Genomic DNA, 19,893 nt, shown 5'->3' with positions numbered 1-19,893 from the left:
TCTTTTGTATAATTGGTACTACAAGAAGGATAATTGAACTATAACCTTGATTTTATTAGCACTATGTTTTAATCAGTTGATCTGTGCAAACCATATTTTGTTTCTTAAGCCTGGCACTTTCCAAAGGAGATAGTTGGTATAGTGAAATTTTGGATAAAAAAGTGGAAAACTTGGCAACTTGTGCAAGAGTCTGTGTATTGATATATCAACATTGGTCTTAAAGATGAACTGTAAGGATGTTTTGAAGAAATATCAATAATTTTAAAGATTGTAATCTGTTTTCATTTAATATGTTGTTGTACTACTATAAGTAAATAAATTGATAAGCCAAATTCTGCAGCATAAAGAACATATAGTCAATGATACAGGTTGGTTATCTGTTAATTGCACTTGTTTTTTTGAGCATCAAAACTCCTACCTTCAAAGAAGATCAATTCTCATAAACAGTTGAAGAAGTGCTTTGAGGTTCTCTCGGAAGGGAATATTAGTATTATATCCTCCCCAAATAGACACAAAATTATATTTTGCTCATCCCTTTGAAAACATGCCATTCATATTTTCTAAATCTCATTTAAGATAAGAAAAGCTTCTGTCCTTGTGTGTGTGTTTTCTTTTACTTTCTATTCCTCAACACACCAGATATTAGAGAGATTAAACATTCAGAGTAAGTTCTGAATAAGACCACATAATTGGTGCTTATAATAAATGACTAACTTTACATACAGAATATGTCTTGTGATGCTTTAAAAAGATCGATTACAAAGTCACTAATTTTAATGTGAGAGGTTTAGAATTAGCTGAAGCATAGTAATAGCCCCTTGAGACTCCAATATTTTAAGGACGGAGAAAGTTTTAGGGAGAAAAAGGCTCATCAAAGCCTGCTTTAAAAACACACACACACACCCCAATCAGAAAAGATTTCTTTTCCTGTTCCTCAAAAATAAGTCTGATTGCTCTTCTTTGGAATTTCATGGTACATATTTTATGGTTTTCAAAAGAGTAGCAACTAGAAAAACAAATTTAACTTGGGGTTGTATATGAACTTTGGTTTTTCAAAGTAGGTATGATTAAATGAAATGAATAAGCAAAGTAACTTTGTTATAAGTTTTGAATTTTATACTATTTGTATTTAACTTTTAACATTTTTTTATTGATTGATTTAAGAGAGGGGAGAGAGAGATCGATTTGTTGTTCTACTTATTTATGCATTCATTGGTTGATTCTTGTATGTGCCCTGACCAGGGATCAAACCCTCAACCTTGGCATATCGGGACTACGCTTTAACCAACTGAGTAACCTCACCAGGGCCTTGTATTTAAATTTTGACTCTGTAACATCTAGTGGTATTCTAGAGTCATCTGGCTTAGCCAATTGTACCCATATTTTCCCAACTCCACATTCACATGACCATGGGGGTAGTATTTACACCACAGAAATTGAGAAACACTATAAACCAAGGATTCCTCCTTTCCCCACCCCTCCCCAAGAACCAGTTGTTAACATTTACCACCTACCCCCAATGTACCTATTCAATTTTCATTTTTACAGTCAAATAATAGCTTTAGATTTCATTAAAGTTAGAGAAATAATTGCCCGGATGGTGTGGCTCAGCAATTGAGCATCAACCTATGATCCAGGAGATTGAGGTTTGATTCCCAGTCAGGGCACATGCCTGGGTTTCGGGCTCGATCCCCAGCAGGGGGGTGTGCAGGAAGCAGCTAATCAATGACTCTCATCATTGATGTTTCTCTCTCTCTCTCTCTCTCTCTCTGTCTCTCTCTCTTCCTCTTTTTTGAAATCAATCAAAATAAAAATAAAAGACAGAGAAATGATGTAGAATGGTGGTTAAGAGCAGATACCAGTTGTGCAGTTACTAGCATGTGTTATTCCAGGCAAGTTCATCAATCTTATTTTTAATGGGATAATAGCAATGCCTACCTTATAGGGTTGATGTGAAGATGAAATATGTTAATGCATGTAAAGCACTTAGAACAGAATCTAGTTTATAGATAAATCTTATCTGGCAACCTCAATTATCCAGAACATAGACAGGATTCAGGAAGCAAACAAAAATGTCACTGAGCAACCAATATAAATGTCAGAGGGTACTTGTACTGAAACCCTCAAGCTCTCTCTCTTGAAGCTTGTTTTATTCTTCGGACCCAAGCTTGGTTGAGTTTTTCAAATTGACAGTAGAAGGCCCATATTATATAGGCAGCAGGAGTGGAAAGAAGTATCTCATAATGAGAAATGCCAAGGAAATAGCATCTACATGACTTGGTAGATTAGCAGTGAGTATTCAAACGTGATTCTGAGGTTCCTAAACCAGGTGACCAGAAGTTTGGGGGATCATTAACTGTTATGGAGAACACTGGAGGAGGAGCAATTTTTAAATAGTTGCAGGGGTGTGGGGAAGAGTAGATATATAATAATACTTAGAAATAGGTCTCTTACATGACTAGGAAGCTAATTTAATAGATAATTAGACTATATATAGCATGTATGAATACGAATTGGAGCAACTGAAGCAGAGCATTGTTCATTATGTATAAATAATGTATTTCTTGACTATCATTTTTAAATCTCCATCTGACCACAATGGCCAGTATGTTCCTGAGCTTCCACCCCTGCCACCCACCTCATATCTTCTAAAAGAATGAAAACTTATTTCTATCAGTCATAAAAAGTTTAGAAGGACAAATCTGTGTTAAAAAGAAATCTTTAAAATGACAATATATTCCCAAATCTGATTTTTAGAATTATCCATGCTTTCAAAGTTTATACAGATTATGTAATTAATCAAAACTTTATGACAGGAAATCTTTAGCTGTCTTACAGAGAAAAGACAAAATCTGTGTTTTTAGTGCCAAAACTAGAAATGTGAAGCCCCCAGTAAATATAAAAATGAGCCACTCTTCTTGCAAAATAACCAGTTCTCTAGACACATGAAGGATACTGAATCAAACACTAATAGAGGAAAAATATGCAACAGAAGGCATTTCAGACACCTTTACGTCCCATTGTTTTTGAGATTTTCCCCATGTAAATGAGAAGAGTAAGTCGTCAATGGCAGCCAAACTGAATGATTGCAAATGAGTCAGTCAAGTTATAAAAGGGTTTAACTAAATGGCTATCATATGTTAAAATGATGTCTCTTAGAACTTTAAAAATTTGTAATAATACCTTATGAATACATTATTTTTAAATTATTAACTTCAAATAAAGAGAGGGTCTTGATCTTTTGAAGACTTTGGCCACTGGGGATCATAAATTTAAAGGATTACTAGGGTAATAATTCTGCTATATATTGCCATTTAAGGTTTGTACTCTTAATTTGATTATTGAAAGTGTGGATTCTGTTTTCTTTTTATAAATTTATCTTTATTATTGAAAGTATTACAGATATCCCCCCTTTTTTCCCCATTGATCCCCTCCACCCCGCATCCGCCCACTCCCAGGCCTTCACCACACTGTTATCTGTGTCCATGGGTTATGCATATATGCATATAAGCTCATTGATTAATCTCTCCCACCCCCACCTTCACACTGAGATTCATCAGTCTGTTCCATGCTTCTGTCTGTCTGGATCTACTTAGTTCCTCAGTCTATTTTGTTTATTAGATTCCACATATGAGAGAGATCATATAAAACTGAATCAGGAAGAATCAGAAAACCTGAATAGGCTAATAACAATTGATGAAATCAAAGCAGCAATAAAAAAAACTCCTAACAAACAAAAGCCCTGGGCTGGACAGCTTCACAGGGGAGCTTTCTAATTTTTTAAGTTGTAGAGTTAGATAGTTTACTAAAAATTGTTCTTCCTTTTTAAGGTAGGCCTGCAGTGCTATGGACTTCCCTCTCAGGACTGCTTTCGCTATGTCCCATAGATATTGGGTTGTTGTGCGTTCATTTTCATTTGTTTCCAGGAAGTTTTTGATTTCTTTCTTGATCTTATTGGTAACCCATTCATTGTTTAATAATATGCTATTTAGCCTCCATGGGTTTGAATGTTTTTGAGTGTTTTTACTGTAGTTGATTTCTAATTTCATGTCATTGTGATCTGAGATGCTTGATCTGATTTCAATCTTCTTGAACTTGTAGAGACTGGTTTTGTGTCCTAACATGTGGTCTGTCTTTGAGAATGACCCATGTGCACTTGAGAGGAATGTATATTCTGCAGCTTTGGGGTGAAATGTTCTTTAATATCAATTAAATCCATCTGATCTGGTGTGCCATTTAGAGTCACTGTTTCTATGTTGACTTTATGTCTGGAAGATCTATCCAGTGAAGTCAGTGGGGTGTTAAAGTCCCCGACTATGACTGTATTGCTGTTGATCTCTCCCTTAAAGTCCTTAAGGTTATTATTGATAGGTCATTATTTAGTGCCATTTTAATTCTTTATGCCTATGTTTCTCTCTCTGTTTCTTCTGATTATTACAGCAGTCCCTTTAACATTTCCTGCAATGCTGGTTTGGTGATGATAAACCCCTTTAGCCTTTTTTTGTCTGGGAAGCTCTTTATTTCACCATCTATTTTGAATGATAGCCTTGCTGGATAGAATTGCCTTGGTTTGAGATCCTTGTTTTGCATTACCTTGAATACTTCATGCCGTTCTCTTCTGGCCTGTAGAGTTTCTGATGAGAAGTCAGCTGGAGCTCCTTTGTAAGTAACAGGTTGCTTTTCTTTTGCTGCCTTTAATATTCTCTGTCTTGAATTTTTGGCAGTTTAATTACAATGCCTCTGGGTGTGGGCCTCTTTGTACTATTCTTGCTTGGGACTCTCTGTGCTTCCTGAACTTGTGTCTTTTTCCTTCCCCAGGTTAGGGAAGTTTTCTGCCATTATTTCTTCAAACAGGTTCTCTAAACCTTGCTTACTTTTGACCTCTTCTTAGTACTATGACGCAAATATTGTTACATTTCATGCTGTCCCACAGCTCCCTTAGACTTTTTTTAAACTGTTTTGTCTTTTGGATCTCTGATTGAGTGATTTTTTTCTACCCTGTGTTCTAATTCGCTGATCCAGTCCTCAGCTTCCTTTAATCTGCTGTTTATTCCTTTCAATGTATTCTTTATTTCTGCTATGTCATTCTTCATTTCTGACTGGTCATTTTTCATAGTTTCCATATCTTTTTTCATGCTGTTGAGCATCCTTACAATCAGTATTCTGAACTCTGTAACTGATAGATTGCTTATCTCCATTTCATTTAGCTATTTTTCTGTACACTTCTCTTATTCTTACATTTGTAGCTTGTTTTTTGTCTCCCCATTTTGGCTGCCTGTTTGGGTTTATTTCTATGTATTAGGTAGGCCTGATAGGACTCTTAGTCTTTTTGGAAGGTCTCTGGTGCAGGCCAATGTGAGATGCTGCTTTTGACTGGCTTTGAGTACCCTGTTTGGAGCTATTAGCCAGCCATGGCTTGAGATGCCCTCTGTTGGAGCTGAATGTGTTTGGACAGAACCAAGATGCACACCCCAGTCTGTTTTTCCAAGGCCCAGGTCCAGAAGCAGATCAGGCAAAGACTGAAAGCACTCTGAGTTCCACCTCTGCAGGCTGATTAATCTGATTCTCTTAATGAGCCTCAGGCTGTAGAAACTCCACAGGGTGGGGTGGCTGATTGTTATCAGCCTCTTAATGAGCCTCAGGCTGTAGAAATTCCATGTGGTAGGAGGAGAGGTTTTCCAGCAGGGTGGGGCAATTGCTTCCACCTCAGGCAAAAGCTTCTTGGAAGATAAATGTGTGCCTATGAAAGATGTCCTCTGCAGGTTGGGGGAATGACTCAGCACAGGAATCCATAGGGGTGCCCTCTGAGCTCTATTTCAAGAGCCCACAACCCTAGATTCTCCTCACACAGCTCCAGTCCACTCTGCCTTTCCTCTGCTAGAGCCCAAGGTGAGCGGCTGCACGCGAAACTTTGTGCATTGGCTCTTTACGAGGGTGCCTGCATTTCCAGCCATTTCTCTCTGGCAGACAGAAACCCTGATGCTTTTCACAGCCAGATGTTATGTGGGCACCTTTCCCAGCTCTGGTGCTCTTGGCTGGGAAGCCAAGCCTGGGGTTTAGGCCCCAGAGTCCTCAGTGGGAAACCCCCACAGCTGAGGTCTCCCTCAAGACCTTCAGCTGCTGCTTGTGGGAGCCTGGCCAGCCCTCTTGTGCCTCCATACCTCCTACCAGTCTCTATGCGGTCTCCAATTTTCCTCCTTGGTTATGAAGGTGCTCTCCAGCTCTTCTTCAGTTGCAGTTGATTATTCAGTATTGTTTTTTCTATATTTTAGTTGTAATTCCAATTTGGTTCCAGAAGGGTGTCAGTGTAGCTCCCACTCAGTCCACCAACATCTTTTGTGAATTCTGTTTTCATATTGTACTTTTGTAATTAAATTCTAGTCCGAAGGGCCTTTTCCAATTGTGTGTGTGTGGGTGTGTGTGTGTGGGTGTGCTTGCGTGTGTGGCTTTGTTTTTCCTGATTTGAGTTTGATCATTAACTAAGATAGTACCTTAACCTAATATCAGTGGGAGTTTCTCTGGATGGCTATCTCTTAACATTCAAAGAACTCTATTCTTTTGCTTCAGATTATCTGTCTCAGGTCATATAAACTAGAAGGGATATCAACCTTGATAAGCATGGAAATTGCATGAGTAATTTGACATCCTCATAACATTGGGAAAGATAATGTTTGTCCCTTACATTTTTCACAAGATTTATATAGTTGGGGGGTAGAGAGGACAAAGATTAGTAGGGGGTGTGGTAGAGAGGGAGGTGTTACAAAGATTAGGGCTTTACACTGATGGTCACTGGCACCAATTCAATACCAACAGGAATCCTCAATTTGGGGTGTGGTGAAGGGGGAGACTTTATTCAGTGAAAACAGCTCAATTGAAATAAATCACAGTTATGGAACTGCATGGGTGTGGAACAGCACAATCGTGATACAGCTTGACTGGAGAACAGCACAGCTGTGAGACAGCGCAATACTATTACAGCTCAACTGTGGAACAGCATGGCTGTGAGATAGCCCAGGGCATGAGGCAGCCCGGGTGTTGCAGCTGTTCCTTCTCCAGTGAAATAGCTTCGCTCCAGCCTGGCTAGACAGCTCTTCTTTGGTTGGGTTGGACCCACCAAGACAGGGTAACTCCATTATTCTCCAGCAAAACAGGTTGGGTTATACAACTCCAGCTAGGGAAATTCAGTCTTCAGTAGAAAGGTAAAGTAGCTCCAAGAGCCAGAGGGGAACTTACTTATATAGAGAGAAGTCCCCACCGGGGTCCCTGATTGGTCTGTTTTCATGCAAATGAGGACTCCAAATCCTCACAGTTTGATTGGTCCAAAAAGCACTGTCCCTATTGATTGGAATGGAGCCACTATGATTGGTTGGTGAAGATGCTGATAGGGATATAGCAGTGCATCTTCAATTAGATGAGGAAAGTCTCAGTCCTATTGGTTGAAATATGATTCCAGGAACTCCTTTATAAGGGTTGGCTCAGATGTCAGGAACACAGTGCAGGAAGGCAGTTCAGAACAGGTCACAGGGAGTTTATTTAGTTCAGGCTTCTGCCTGAAGCACATTTTGAGTGAGAGGCCCCTGTTGAGCAATGGTTGGTAAGCTCTGTGTATAAATTTGAGCCCAGACAGCCACCAGGAGTCCTTCTTAGTAGGTACCTTCATTCTCAGGGTCAACAAGACTAAGACTTAGACTATTATACTAAGTAATAAATTTAGTTTAATTTCAGGCTTGATTTTAGTTGGTGTTGAATAGTAATATACATTTCTGTCAATGTGTTGTACATTTGTACTTGTAAGCATTATTTGCCTCAAATTACTAATCTGGATATATATATTCTTATACTTTTTAGTAATGAACTCATAAGATAGTCTATCACCTTATAAATTGGAAAATGCATAAGTATTTCTCTTTCCCCAATCTCAGGTTCCCTAGGATATATGCCCTATTTTGTACCATACAGAGGACTCTTAGTTTTCTAGAAAGCCTTCATTTAAGAGCGAACTGACTTTCATAATGGGGGAAAAAAAAAAAAAAAAGAACTAACTGGGCCACAGACTAAATACTTTTGAATTATAAGATGTTAACCTGAGGAGAGGGAAGGTATCTGTTATATATCACAGCTTCCTCACTAAACTGAGTTCCTTAAGATCAGTAACCAAGTCTTTGGCATGTTTATATCCCCTATAACTTTTATATGCATAGTAGATGCCCCAAAATGTTAATTGAATGAATGAGCATCCTTCCTTTGTCTCACTGGTAATAATTTAAAATCAGTTTAGCACTTGGATTTTTATACCAAAAATGCTTTACCAAACTAAAACTAAATTCCTTTCCTTTTACAGGTGCAGGAGACATTGTTGCCATCATGATTGGCAATCTGAAAGGCACAAAAATTCTACAATCAATTCAAAAAGGCATACAAGTAACAATGGTCATCGAAGTAGGGAAAAAGCATGGTCCTTGGGTGAATCACTATTCAATTTTCCTTGTTTCTGTGTCCTTTTTTATTATTACGGCAGCAACTGTGGGCTATTTTATCTTTTATTCTGCTCGAAGATTGCGGAATGCAAGAGCTCAAAACAGAAAGCAGGTTAGTAATGGTCCTTTCTCCCAATTTAAAAATATTTTACTGTCTTAATTGCAGTTTCAGTGTCATGCATTTTAATACATTTCACTTGCTAGATAATGACCCATGCATATGTTTTATGAAACCTTGTAGTTTTAAAAAGTATGTCAGCTTTCATCCTCTCAAATCTTTTATTTTCTGTAAATTATCTATGGCCTTAATCCTGCCTGATTAAATCTTCTAACACCTCATTATGGAGCACAGCCAGGGTTTTAATTATATATGGGTATAAATATATATATTCTTTTAAATATTTTTTCTAAATTATAAAAGCATTTTATACTCAGTATAGAAAATTTAGAAATTAGAAAGAGGGAAAAAGTCTTCATGAAAACCCCATATAACAAACCCCATAGTCACCACGCAAAGGTAGCCATTCTTATTTTACATGTATGCATGTGCTCAAGCATGTAGGGCCAGGGATGTGAAAAGAAACTAGGCTGAATGCTATGAGAAAGCAAATTTAAAGATCTAGTTGTGCATAATATATAATATAGTGCTAGGCTGCAGACAGAGGCACATATTCATAATTTCCATGATATTTTAACAACTGATATATTAACAAGTACAAAGAATATAAATAATGGCCCGGCTGGGCGTGGCTCAGCAGTTGAGCATCAACCTATGATCCAGGAGATCGAATTTCAATTCCTGGTTGGGGCACATGCCCGGGTTGTGGGCTTGATCCCCAGTGGGGAGCATGCGGGAGGCAGCCCATCAGTGACTCTCTCATCATAGATGTTTCTGCCTCTCTCCCTCTCTCCCTTCCTCTCTCTGACATCAATAAAGATATATATATATTTTAAAAGAATATAAATAATAGAGGGAAAATACTAAAGCATCATTGAACATGGAAATACTGATAGTTCTGTGGCATTGATCCCACCACCTTTAAACTGTCTGTCACTCCCCTGATATCCTCACTTCTCTCCTTACCCAGCTTAGCTTCCATGTTCACTCCCATGCATATGTCTTCAGTTCCCTTGGCCCTTCTCTCTCTTTGTTATACTTGCTGTCAAAATCCAACCCTGGTTAAATCCTATTTCCCACCTATGCTATACCTGTACTTTACATAGCTGAACTAATAGGAAAACATTGACATATATCCAGACTGACCATAAACTCAGAGTGATCCCTTAATACTTCCCAACAATCATATTATGTTTTCTTAGCCATTTCCTCTCCTGCTTTACTAGGTGACTAATCATACATGTTCCATTCTCCTTAAACTTCCAACACCTTCTCCAGCTTTACTCTCCACTTGTATTTTTTATCTTATTCCACTGAGAAAATTTAGTAATCAAAAGAGTACTTCCGCATGCTCCTAGCACACCTACCCATCTATCTGTATCTGTGTCTATATCCTGTATCCTCTGCCTTGGCTTCTTTTACTGTGGATGCACAAACATGCTTTTATTGCTTCCATTTTCAAAAGAACTGGGCCAGAAACCTTGGAGTTGTTCTTTTTCCTCTTTTTTTCTCACTTCCCATATAACCTCCATAAGTAAATACTGTTGGTTCTACCTTCATTATATATCCAGAATCTGATTACTTCTTACCAATGCCACTGCTTCCGCCCTGGTCCAAGCCACCATCATTTCTTACCTCCTCCCTCTCTCAAGCATTTTCACCATAGTAATAGAGTGGTATACTATGTCTCCAGAATGCTCAGTGAGGATTTAATACTTTCGGCTGATCATATAGTAGGAGCAAGAATACATTTTTATGTGAACTGAGATATTCCTCCAAAAGCAGTGAAATTCTGCCCACTTCATGCATTTTTTCTCCAGTAAGCAAAGATGAACCCAATTTATTTGGGAGTGGGAGAGCAGTGAGGGTTTCTTATGGCAAGCAAGTTCATTGAATTTCAGATCAGATGAGAATTGAAACCTTATTATAAAACCTTCATAATGATTAGACACCAGTATGTGGTAATGAGTGATGATTATCTCGGTGTTTAAAATTAACTTCTGTCTTTCTCCTCAAAAAAGCAGCTATAATATTGGTGGCAGGTTCTGCTTGTTACTAGCTGTAGTCAAAAGGATGTTTCAGATTCCTGTGCCAGACCATTCAATCGTTTCACACTCTGTTAATATTTGACATTTGTATATTTTGCTGTTTTTATCTCTGAGGTTGGAAAGAAATATGTGTCATGTATGAGTAACTACCCAAAGGTTATAGTTCAAAGACAAGAGTATTTGGTTTCCTTAAGTTTGTGGTGGAGTCTATATTTCTGTATTCTGAGTGTTATAAAAACTTTGTTAAAATGATATTAAACCATGCCAGCAAGCAATACAGTTTATAAAGAACTGTCTGGTGCTACACAAGTTTCATTGGATATTTAACTCTGGTCTCATTGTTCATTTAAGTAATTTTCCTAGTTTATAGTATATTTTATGAGCATTAACTTCTATACAAATGATAAAAAACAGCATTAAAAGTCACCTTTTAGAGAAGGCTTTTGCATTCACTATGTAGTGGGCTATATCTATTTATCCCTTGGTGACTAAAGGATTAAATATGTGACTAATAATCCCTTTTGCTCATAAATTCTTGAGAGTGCTAGAATGTGATTTGCATGTTATTTAATTTTCCTGACTTCCTATTTATTTTTTAAAGGTAGAGAGCTTGCCCTGGCAGGGTGGCTCAGTTCATTGGAACATCATTCCATATACCAAAAAGGTTGCAAGTTCAATTCCGGGTCAGGGCACATACCTGGGTTTCCGGTTCAATCTCCAGCCAGGGCATGTAATGAGTTGCTTCTCATCGATGTTTTTCTCTCTCACATCTCTGTCTCTCTTTTTCTCTCTCTCTCTCCCTCTCTCTCTCTTCCCCCTCCGTCCCTCCCCCCTTCCTCTCTGTCTAAAATCAATAAACATATCCTCAGGTGAGGATAAAAAAAAAAGATAGCTTGATACATATGATGGCTATAACTATCACGAAATGTTTAACAGTATTATCCCTATTTTATGGGTAGAAATGGTAATGAAACTGAGTTACAGAAACTTACCTTCATTAGAATATTAGGAATTCATTTAAATATTCAGGAATTTCTTCCCAGTGAACCATTATGATGCAAAGTGTTTAATGTCAGGTAAACTGATAAATGTACAGTATAACCATAAATTTTGATGACCAAAATACCCAAATATAATGGGCAGCACACAGTGACCACATGCCTGACATGTCATAGTATGATGTGTAAGAACACATATCATCCCTTTTTTAGTGGATGGAAAGATTTTAAACAAGATGTAAAGTATCAGTGGGTTGTGAATGAAAATATCGTACTAGGCATTATATGGTGTTTCAACTGGGAACAACCCAAACCTCATACAAGGAAGATTATGGAAAACCTTATGGCATTCTCAGATTAAACTGAATTTTGGAGTAACCACTTATTGACTCTGGTATGGGACACACAGCATTTAGAGGTACAGTGTATGTATCCTAACCATATTCAAGCAATTAATGCTCAATGGCAACAAGGCATGTATTCGATTTTACATTGGCCAGTGAAACAAAAATGGGCTCTATGTGAAACAGAAGCTGGCCTAGGTATAATGGAACAAGCTGAATTAACTTTTAATGAAGAGTGACTCTCAGAAGAAAATAAATTATTTTCTAAAATAACAACAGATTAGAAGAAATCATCTTCCAAGAGGAGGATAAAGAATGAGAATCCATTTGGAAAAGCTTGATAATATAGAATGAAAATCCATCCAGATGATAAAGCTTGATAATATAATCAATCATACAGAACCAATGCATAATGCTAGAGAATGCTAGCTCTCAAGACTGGGGAAGAGCCCGGCCAGATGTGGCTCAGCAGTTGAGCATCAACCTAGGGTAGGAGATCGCAGTTTGATTCCTGGTCAGGGCACATGCCCAGGTTGCGGGCTTGATCCCTGGTTGGGGGCGTGCAGGAGGCAGACGATCAGTGAAGACTCTCTCATCATTGATGTTTCTATCTCTCTCTCTCCCTCTCCCTTCCTCCCTCTGAAATCAATAAAGATATATATATATATATATATAAAAGGCTGGGAAAGAGCATATACTCTGACCCAACAGGGTCTATTAACTATTTTACTGCAAATGGAGGTACAAGTAGCCCTGGGGTAATGGCTTTCTATTTTTAGCTATGGAAGCTTAGAGCATCTTTGAGACACATTCAGATGCCCAAATTTACGGAAATTTTCTGGGTGAAATTGTAAATTACATTGCTGATCTCTGACTGATCTTGACCAAAGGGTGGACCAAAATAGAACTAGCATTTAAGAATAGGAATAAAGCTGAATGATACGGGTGTATTCCCCAGGTGGAGACGGCATTGCTGCACAACAGTCAATGTGAACTTATAAATATATCATAATATGAGTTGAGGCATATGATTGATGTTGTCTTCAGCTACCATGGAACCTAGAAATGATGGAAACATTGCCACTGGTGGTAACATTTGTACAAAATAATATCTGATATGTGGGTAAAGAAAAATTCTTCTGGGAAGGTTTAGTAAGCAACCTGTGATACTCCTTGATTTATTTTGTAACCAAACCAAACTGTATTATAACCATATTGTAATATGGTGTGATACTAGCATTGTTGGTAAGTTTCAACTACCTTAAATGAATAAATCATATGATAATGAAATTATTGGGAAATTAAAACCTCCCCAGGTTGTGATAATAATGGAGATTGGCATGAAGAAAAAATAGATTTAGTGCATTTCTATATTAAATATCTGTGCACAGTTTATCACAGATTTCAAGTGGCCATAGATAAGGAGGAAACAGATGTTAAATTGGTACATAAGTATAAATATATGTGAAATGGTCTTTTTTTTCTTACATATATTTTATTTATTTATTTATTTATTTATTTATTTATTTATTTATTTATTGTTGCTCAAAATATTACAGATGTCCCTTTTTCTCCCCATTGACCCATTCCACCCTGCCTCAACACCCCTCCCCCATCCTTTACCACACCATTATCTATGTCCTTGGGTTATGCATATATACATATAAGTTCTTTGGTTAATCTCTCCCCCTCCACTCACCTGCCCCCATCCTTCCCTCTGAGATTCATCAGTCTGATCCATGCTTCCATGTCATTGAATCTGTTCTGTCCATCAGTTTATTAAGTTCTTTAGATTCCACATATGAGTGAGATCATGTGATGTTTGTCTTTCTCTGCCTGGCTTATTTCACTTAGCATAATATCCTCCAGGTCCATCCATACTGTACCAAAGGGTACAAGATCCTTCTTCTTTACAGCTGCATAGTATTCCATGATGTAAATGTCCCACAGCTTTTTTATCCATTCATCTACTGATACGCACTTGGGCTGTTTCCAGATCTTAACTATTGTAAATTCCGCTGCTATGAACATAGGGGTGCATGTATCCTTTCTGATTAGTGTTTCAGGTTTCTTAGGATATATTCCTAGAAGTGGGATGATTGGGTCAAAAGGCAGTTCCATTTTTAATTTTTTGAGGAACCTCCATACTGTTTTTCATAGTGGCTGCACCAGTCTTAATTCCCACCATCAGTGGACCAGGGTTCCCCTTTTTCCACATCCTTGCCAGCACGTGTCATTTGTTGATTTCTTGATGGTAGCCAATCTGACAGGTGTGAAGTGGTACCTCATTGTGGTTTTAATCTACATCTCTCTGATGATTAGTGACATTGAGCATTTTTTCATATGTCTCTTGGCCATCTGTATGTCCTCTTTGGAGAAGTATCTATTCAAGTCCTTTGCCCATTTTTTAATTGGATTATCTGTCTTCCTCTTGTTGAGTTGTATTAGTTCTTTGTACACTTTGGAGATTAGCCCCTTATCAGATTCATGCTTAGCAAATATGTTCTCTCATACCCTGGGGTTCCTTTGTATTTTGAGGCTGTTTTCTTTTGCTGTGCAGAAACTTTTTAGCTTGATGTAGTCTCATTTGTTTATTTTTTCTTTAGTTTCTCTTGCCCTAGGAGATGTGTCAGTGAAAATTCCACTATGTGAGATGTCTGTGACTTTACTGCCTGTTTTCTTCCAGGATTTTTATGGTTTTGCGACTTACATTTAAGTCTTTTATCCATTTTGAGTTTATTTTTGTGTATGGTGTAAGTTGGTGGTCTAGTTTCATTTTTTTGCATGTACCTGTCCAATTTTACCAGCACCATTCACTGAAGAGACTGTCTCTACTCCAGTGTATGCTCTTGCCTCCTTTGTCAAATATTAACTGACCATAATGGTGTGGGTCTATTTCTGAGGTCTCTGTTTTGTTCCACTGATCTATATGTCTGTTGTTGTACCAATACCAGGCTGTTTTGATTATAATAGCTTTGTAGTATAGTTTGATATCCGATATAGTGATCCCTCCCACTCTGTTCTTCTTTCTCAAGATGGCTATGGCTATTCGGGGTCTTTTTTGGTTCCACAGAAATTTTTGGAATATTTGTTCTAGCTGTGTGAAATGTGCTGTTGGTATTTTAATAGGAATTGCATTGAATCTATACATTGCTTTGGGTAGTACGGACATTTTAATCATATTAATTCTTTCAACCCATGAACACGGTATATTCTTCCACTTGTTTATATCTTCCTCTGTTTCTTCTTTCGGTGTCCTGTAGTTTTCCGAGTACAGGTCTTTTAGATCCTTCGTTAAGTTTATTCCTAGGTATCTTATTTTTTTAGTTGCAATGGTAAATGGTATTGCTTTTTTAGATTCTCTTTCTGAGAGTTCATTGTTGGTGTATAAAAATGCTGTCGATTTTTGGATGTTAATTTTGTATCCAGCTATCTTGCCAAATTCATTTATAAAATCTAGTAGTACTTTGGTAGAGTCTTTAGGGTTTTCTATGTACAGTATCATGTCATCTGCAAATAATGAGAGTTTTACTTCTTCCTTTCCAATTTGTATACCTTTTATGTTTTCTTCCTCTCTGATGGCTGTGGCAAGGACTTCCAGTACTATGTTGAATAAGAATAGTGAAAGCGGACAACCCTGTCTTGTTCTTGGTTTTAAGGGAAATGGTTTTAGTTTTTGCCCATTGAGTATGATGTTGGCTGTAGGTCTGTCATATATGGACTTTATTATGTTGAGATATGTTCCCTCTCTTCCCACTTTGCTGAGAGTTTTTATCAAAAATGGGTGCTAGGTGAAATGGTCTTATAGACTGGAAGAATTTTTATCCTTTGTTGGCTTCTAAAGAATTACATATGCTTATCTTGTTCTTCCTATACCTCATGTATAAATGCTGTTCTAACTGTAAAAGCCCAAATAACTATGACTATTGTGTTATTTAAAAGACCTTGACCTGCCCTACCTGGTTTGGCTCAGTGATTAGAGCGTCAGCCTGTGGACTGAAGAGTCTCAGATTTGATTCTGGCCAAGGGCATGTACCTCGGTTGCAGGCTCTATCCCCAGCCCCAGTTGGGGTGCGTGCAGGAGGCAGTGAATCAATGTTTTTCTTCCATGATGATGTTTCTCTCTGTTTCCCTCCCACTCTCTCTGAAAAGCAATGGAAAAAATATCCTTCAGTGAGGATTTAAAAAAATAAATGAAATAAAAATAAAAGACCTTACCCAAGAACAAGTGGATGGTTTGTAAGGAGAGAGAACACAGTAGATCTAGTTGCTTACTCCTTGCAAATTGCCAATGGATGTATGATTGACCCTTGGCCAACCGCAGAAATATGGCACTCAAAGTGTTCATTATGTTGGTGATTGATAGTATTTATAGACACCTAGAGCAATGGATCATGTTGTACCAGCTTGTCAAGGTTGCTTGACACAACAATCAAGATTGATGATATGCACCTGGTTTCATTGTTGAGGTCCTGATTTTCAGCAGCATGGCCAGTTGCTAGCAAAATTACCTAGTGACCAAACCCTCCATCCAAGTCTCAGACCCTGATACTCAAATTTGCTCCCTGAACAGACATATGCCACACATGTCCTTGTAGTTTACTGTCAAAGAGGTAGTACTCCTGTGTGGTCTCAGAGGAGGAAAAACTAAGCTACATTATTATCTTAAAATTTGTCCTAGAACTTAAAACATGACTAAAAAATATTTGAAATATTTCTGGTTACATTAAGTTTTCTCTACTCTACTAGTAGTGTGTGAAATAAACTGGAAGATTTACCATCTGTCTTCCTGCACTATCAGTATACTATACACATTTATAGTGGGTGTGTTTGTATGCATGTATCTGTTTCTGCATATATTTGAGAATTAATTAGTGCCTTTTACAAAACCATTATTTTGGCTCTTGTATAAGAAGAGCAAATTAAACAAATTCTTGTCTGAGTTGGACCTAGTTTTATAGTCTTTCTCTGACCTCACTGAACAAAAGGAAGCTCCTATGGGTCTTGGGATTTTTACATATTTACTTACTCTAATTTTATATTTTTATCACTAGTTTTAAAGGTTTTGCTTGTCTTTCTTTGAAAAATGCTATAATCTGAGCCATAGCCTATCTGCAGGGATGAAGTCCCCTTTTCCTTATTGCTTTTCCTAACAGTGCATTTCCTCACATTGTTCACAGTGATTGTCTGCATGCAAGTGGTCTGGACTCCTATTTACCCCCATCTCAGGAGTTCTATAGACTTATGGGAAGTTGTTTTATTGCCTTTACCTCCTCTTTCCTTTAGGGATACTTTCACTCAAATATTATGCTTAGGTTTTTTATTGGAAAAAATAGAAATAGATTTGTTTCAGTTCTTATAGATCTAAACAGCCTCATGACTTAGACATTGATTTTGCTCACAGGAATATATGAGGGGGAAAATTCTTTTACTATAGTTCTTGATTTTAAGAATTCTGTTTTATAAATTCTGAGCCAAATGTTTATGAAAATATCCTTTTAAAAAAGTGGTGACTAGTCCTGGCCAGTGTGGGTCCAGTGCACCAAAAGATTGCCAATTCAATTCTGGGTCAGGACAATTGAATTCCCTATTCATGCAGGAAGCAGCAGATCAATGTTTCGCTCTGTGCAGGAAGCAGCCTATCAGTGTTTCACTCTCACATCGATGTTTCTTTCTCTCCCTCCCTCTCCCTTCCTCTCTCTCTAAAAATCAATTAAAAAAATATATTTTTAGAAAGTGGTGACTTAAGTGCAGGAATATCTAGTTTGCTTATGACCACCCTCCTTTCTTGCTTTTGCAGGCCCTGTCCCCCTATCAAATAATTAGGTTTGATTACATGCCTAGTGTTTTCATGTAGGTTTCAGTTAAGCTAAAAGCTGAATGCTTTGGGACCAAAACCAGACTGAAAAATCACCAGACTGAAACACTGTTTTTACTTAATTGGATATAAATACACAAATGAACCAGGCCAAATATCATTTTCAGCCCAAATAAAGTCCCAATCAGAACAAAAAAAAAAACACCTATATACCTGAGATTCTTCAGTGATTAGAGCAATCACAGCTTTTGAATAGCTAAAATAATGACATTAAACTTCCATTAAAAAAAAAATTGGCCAACAGCCAAGCTTCTTTGACTCAGTCTTCAAGTCGACTGCCAAATGTTCTTAGACCAGGTATCTCTTAGGGTGGGGGAGGGGGAGGAGGGAGTCTGTTGTTACAATATACTTGTTTAAAAGAGTTCTCTAAATCTCAGTAAGTAGCCAATTTAGGAAGGATTTGAAGATTGAATAATAGCTGACTTTGAGATTTCTTTTTTCTTATTTTATTTATTTTCTTCATAAGGAGTGTGAAGCCTTTTAAAGGTACAATGGAGGCAGTGTACTGTAGGGGAGAGATCATGGGCTTTAAAGCCATTTAGAACTTGGGCTTGAATTGAATCACAGCTCTGCAGCTAACCAGCTGCCTGGACTTTAGTCAAGCTTCTGTACCTTTTCTTGTTTATAAAATTTGGATATTAAAATACCTATTCCATAAGATTGTTAATGATTAAGCAAGATGACACTAAGCTTAGTGTTGAACTGACACATGGTAGGAGCCCAATGCATGTTCTCTAAACCTTTTCCTAAATTTAATGGAGTAGAGGCTTTTAATGAATAAAACTGTGATTTGGATGAGAAAGTCATGAAAATCTGTTTTAATTTTCTAAATTTAGAAGCTAATCTTTGAGCACTGACTAGACACTATGGGAATTTTTTTTGTTGTTGATTAAGGCCCAGTCCTAACAATCTAGTGGGAGAGAAGGACATGAATAATAAAATTACAGAATATGATAAGAGGTACAAACAATGTCCTATTGGAATTTATAGGGTAGGAGAGAATTCTGACAGGGTGGAGAGGCATTGAAAAAGTGCTCAGTGTAAGTTGTGTAACCAAGTAGATATAGTCTTTTTTAAGGAATAATATATAAATTACAGTTTGGGGCATATTATCTTTTTTTATTGATTTCAGAGAGAGGGAGAGAGAGAAAAAGAAACATCAATGATGAAAAAGAATAATCTGTCCGCTGCCTCCTGCACGCCCCCGACCAGGGATCAAGCCAGCAACCCAGGCATGTGCCCTGACCAGAAATCAAACCATGACACTCAACCACTGAGCCACACCGGCTGTGCTGGGCATATTGTCTTTAAATGTTGAGTCATATTTGAGCATCCAGAAATTTGACTTAAATAATATTATCCAAGCATATGTATGTAATGTAAACTACTTGGTCATAATGTTCTCATATTTCAGTTTTTATAGGAATGAATGCATCTTGGAATCTCTTGCTATCAGTGTCACAGTGAAATATTTTGAGTACTAATCACAGTTTTGCAAGTGAATTTCATTCAAGCTCCAAAAATAGTTTGTGCTTGTTACGAAAATCACATGGCTCAGATCCATATTTTAAAAAAATGACTTTTGTTTTCTTTATAAAAAGTTCAGGAGGAGTTACTGGAAATATTCATATTTCCTTTTAAAGGATTTTTTTAAAATTCCAGGGCTGTTTTGTTAAATATTGGTTTCTACTGTGTTGCAAATCTTTTATAAATTCTTCATAATCAAGTCCCATGCTTAGAACCTTCTGGCGTCTTGGGTTTTGCCTTGTATTTTTGTATCCCTGACTTTATTTTAGCATTAGTCTTAATGTATGTTCGCATTGGCATAGACTTGGACTTTACATTTAAAACTTGCCTTCAATTCCACCCCTCAAATTAATTTGCATTATTCTTGGGTAAAAAGTTATATATTTAGCATTCATTCTTAATAAACTGGTAAGCACTAGCACTGGAGATTCAGGCATTTATACTGTGTTGAATTGAATATTTTGGAATAAGAAATAAGACTGTATAGACTTAATAAGTAAATA

The 19,893-nt window shown here is 37.3% G+C and overlaps 1 protein-coding gene across 1 annotated transcript in view; it reads left to right on the top strand.

Annotated features, from left to right (window-relative positions):
- Positions 1–19,893, top strand: part of RNF128 (ring finger protein 128) — a 70,499-nt gene that overhangs the window by 32,318 nt on the left and 18,288 nt on the right. The window contains exon 2 of the mRNA XM_016206385.2: positions 8,342–8,589. Coding sequence (XP_016061871.2) covers positions 8,342–8,589 — 248 coding nt within the window. The remainder of the gene's footprint in view (positions 1–8,341; positions 8,590–19,893) is intronic.

Source organism: Miniopterus natalensis, chromosome X (assembly GCF_054644295.1).
Source record: "Miniopterus natalensis isolate mMinNat1 chromosome X, mMinNat1.hap1, whole genome shotgun sequence".
NCBI lineage: Eukaryota > Metazoa > Chordata > Mammalia > Chiroptera > Miniopteridae > Miniopterus > Miniopterus natalensis.
The sequence above is the reverse complement of the archived record's forward strand: the minus strand, read 5'-3'. Positions and strand labels throughout refer to the sequence as shown.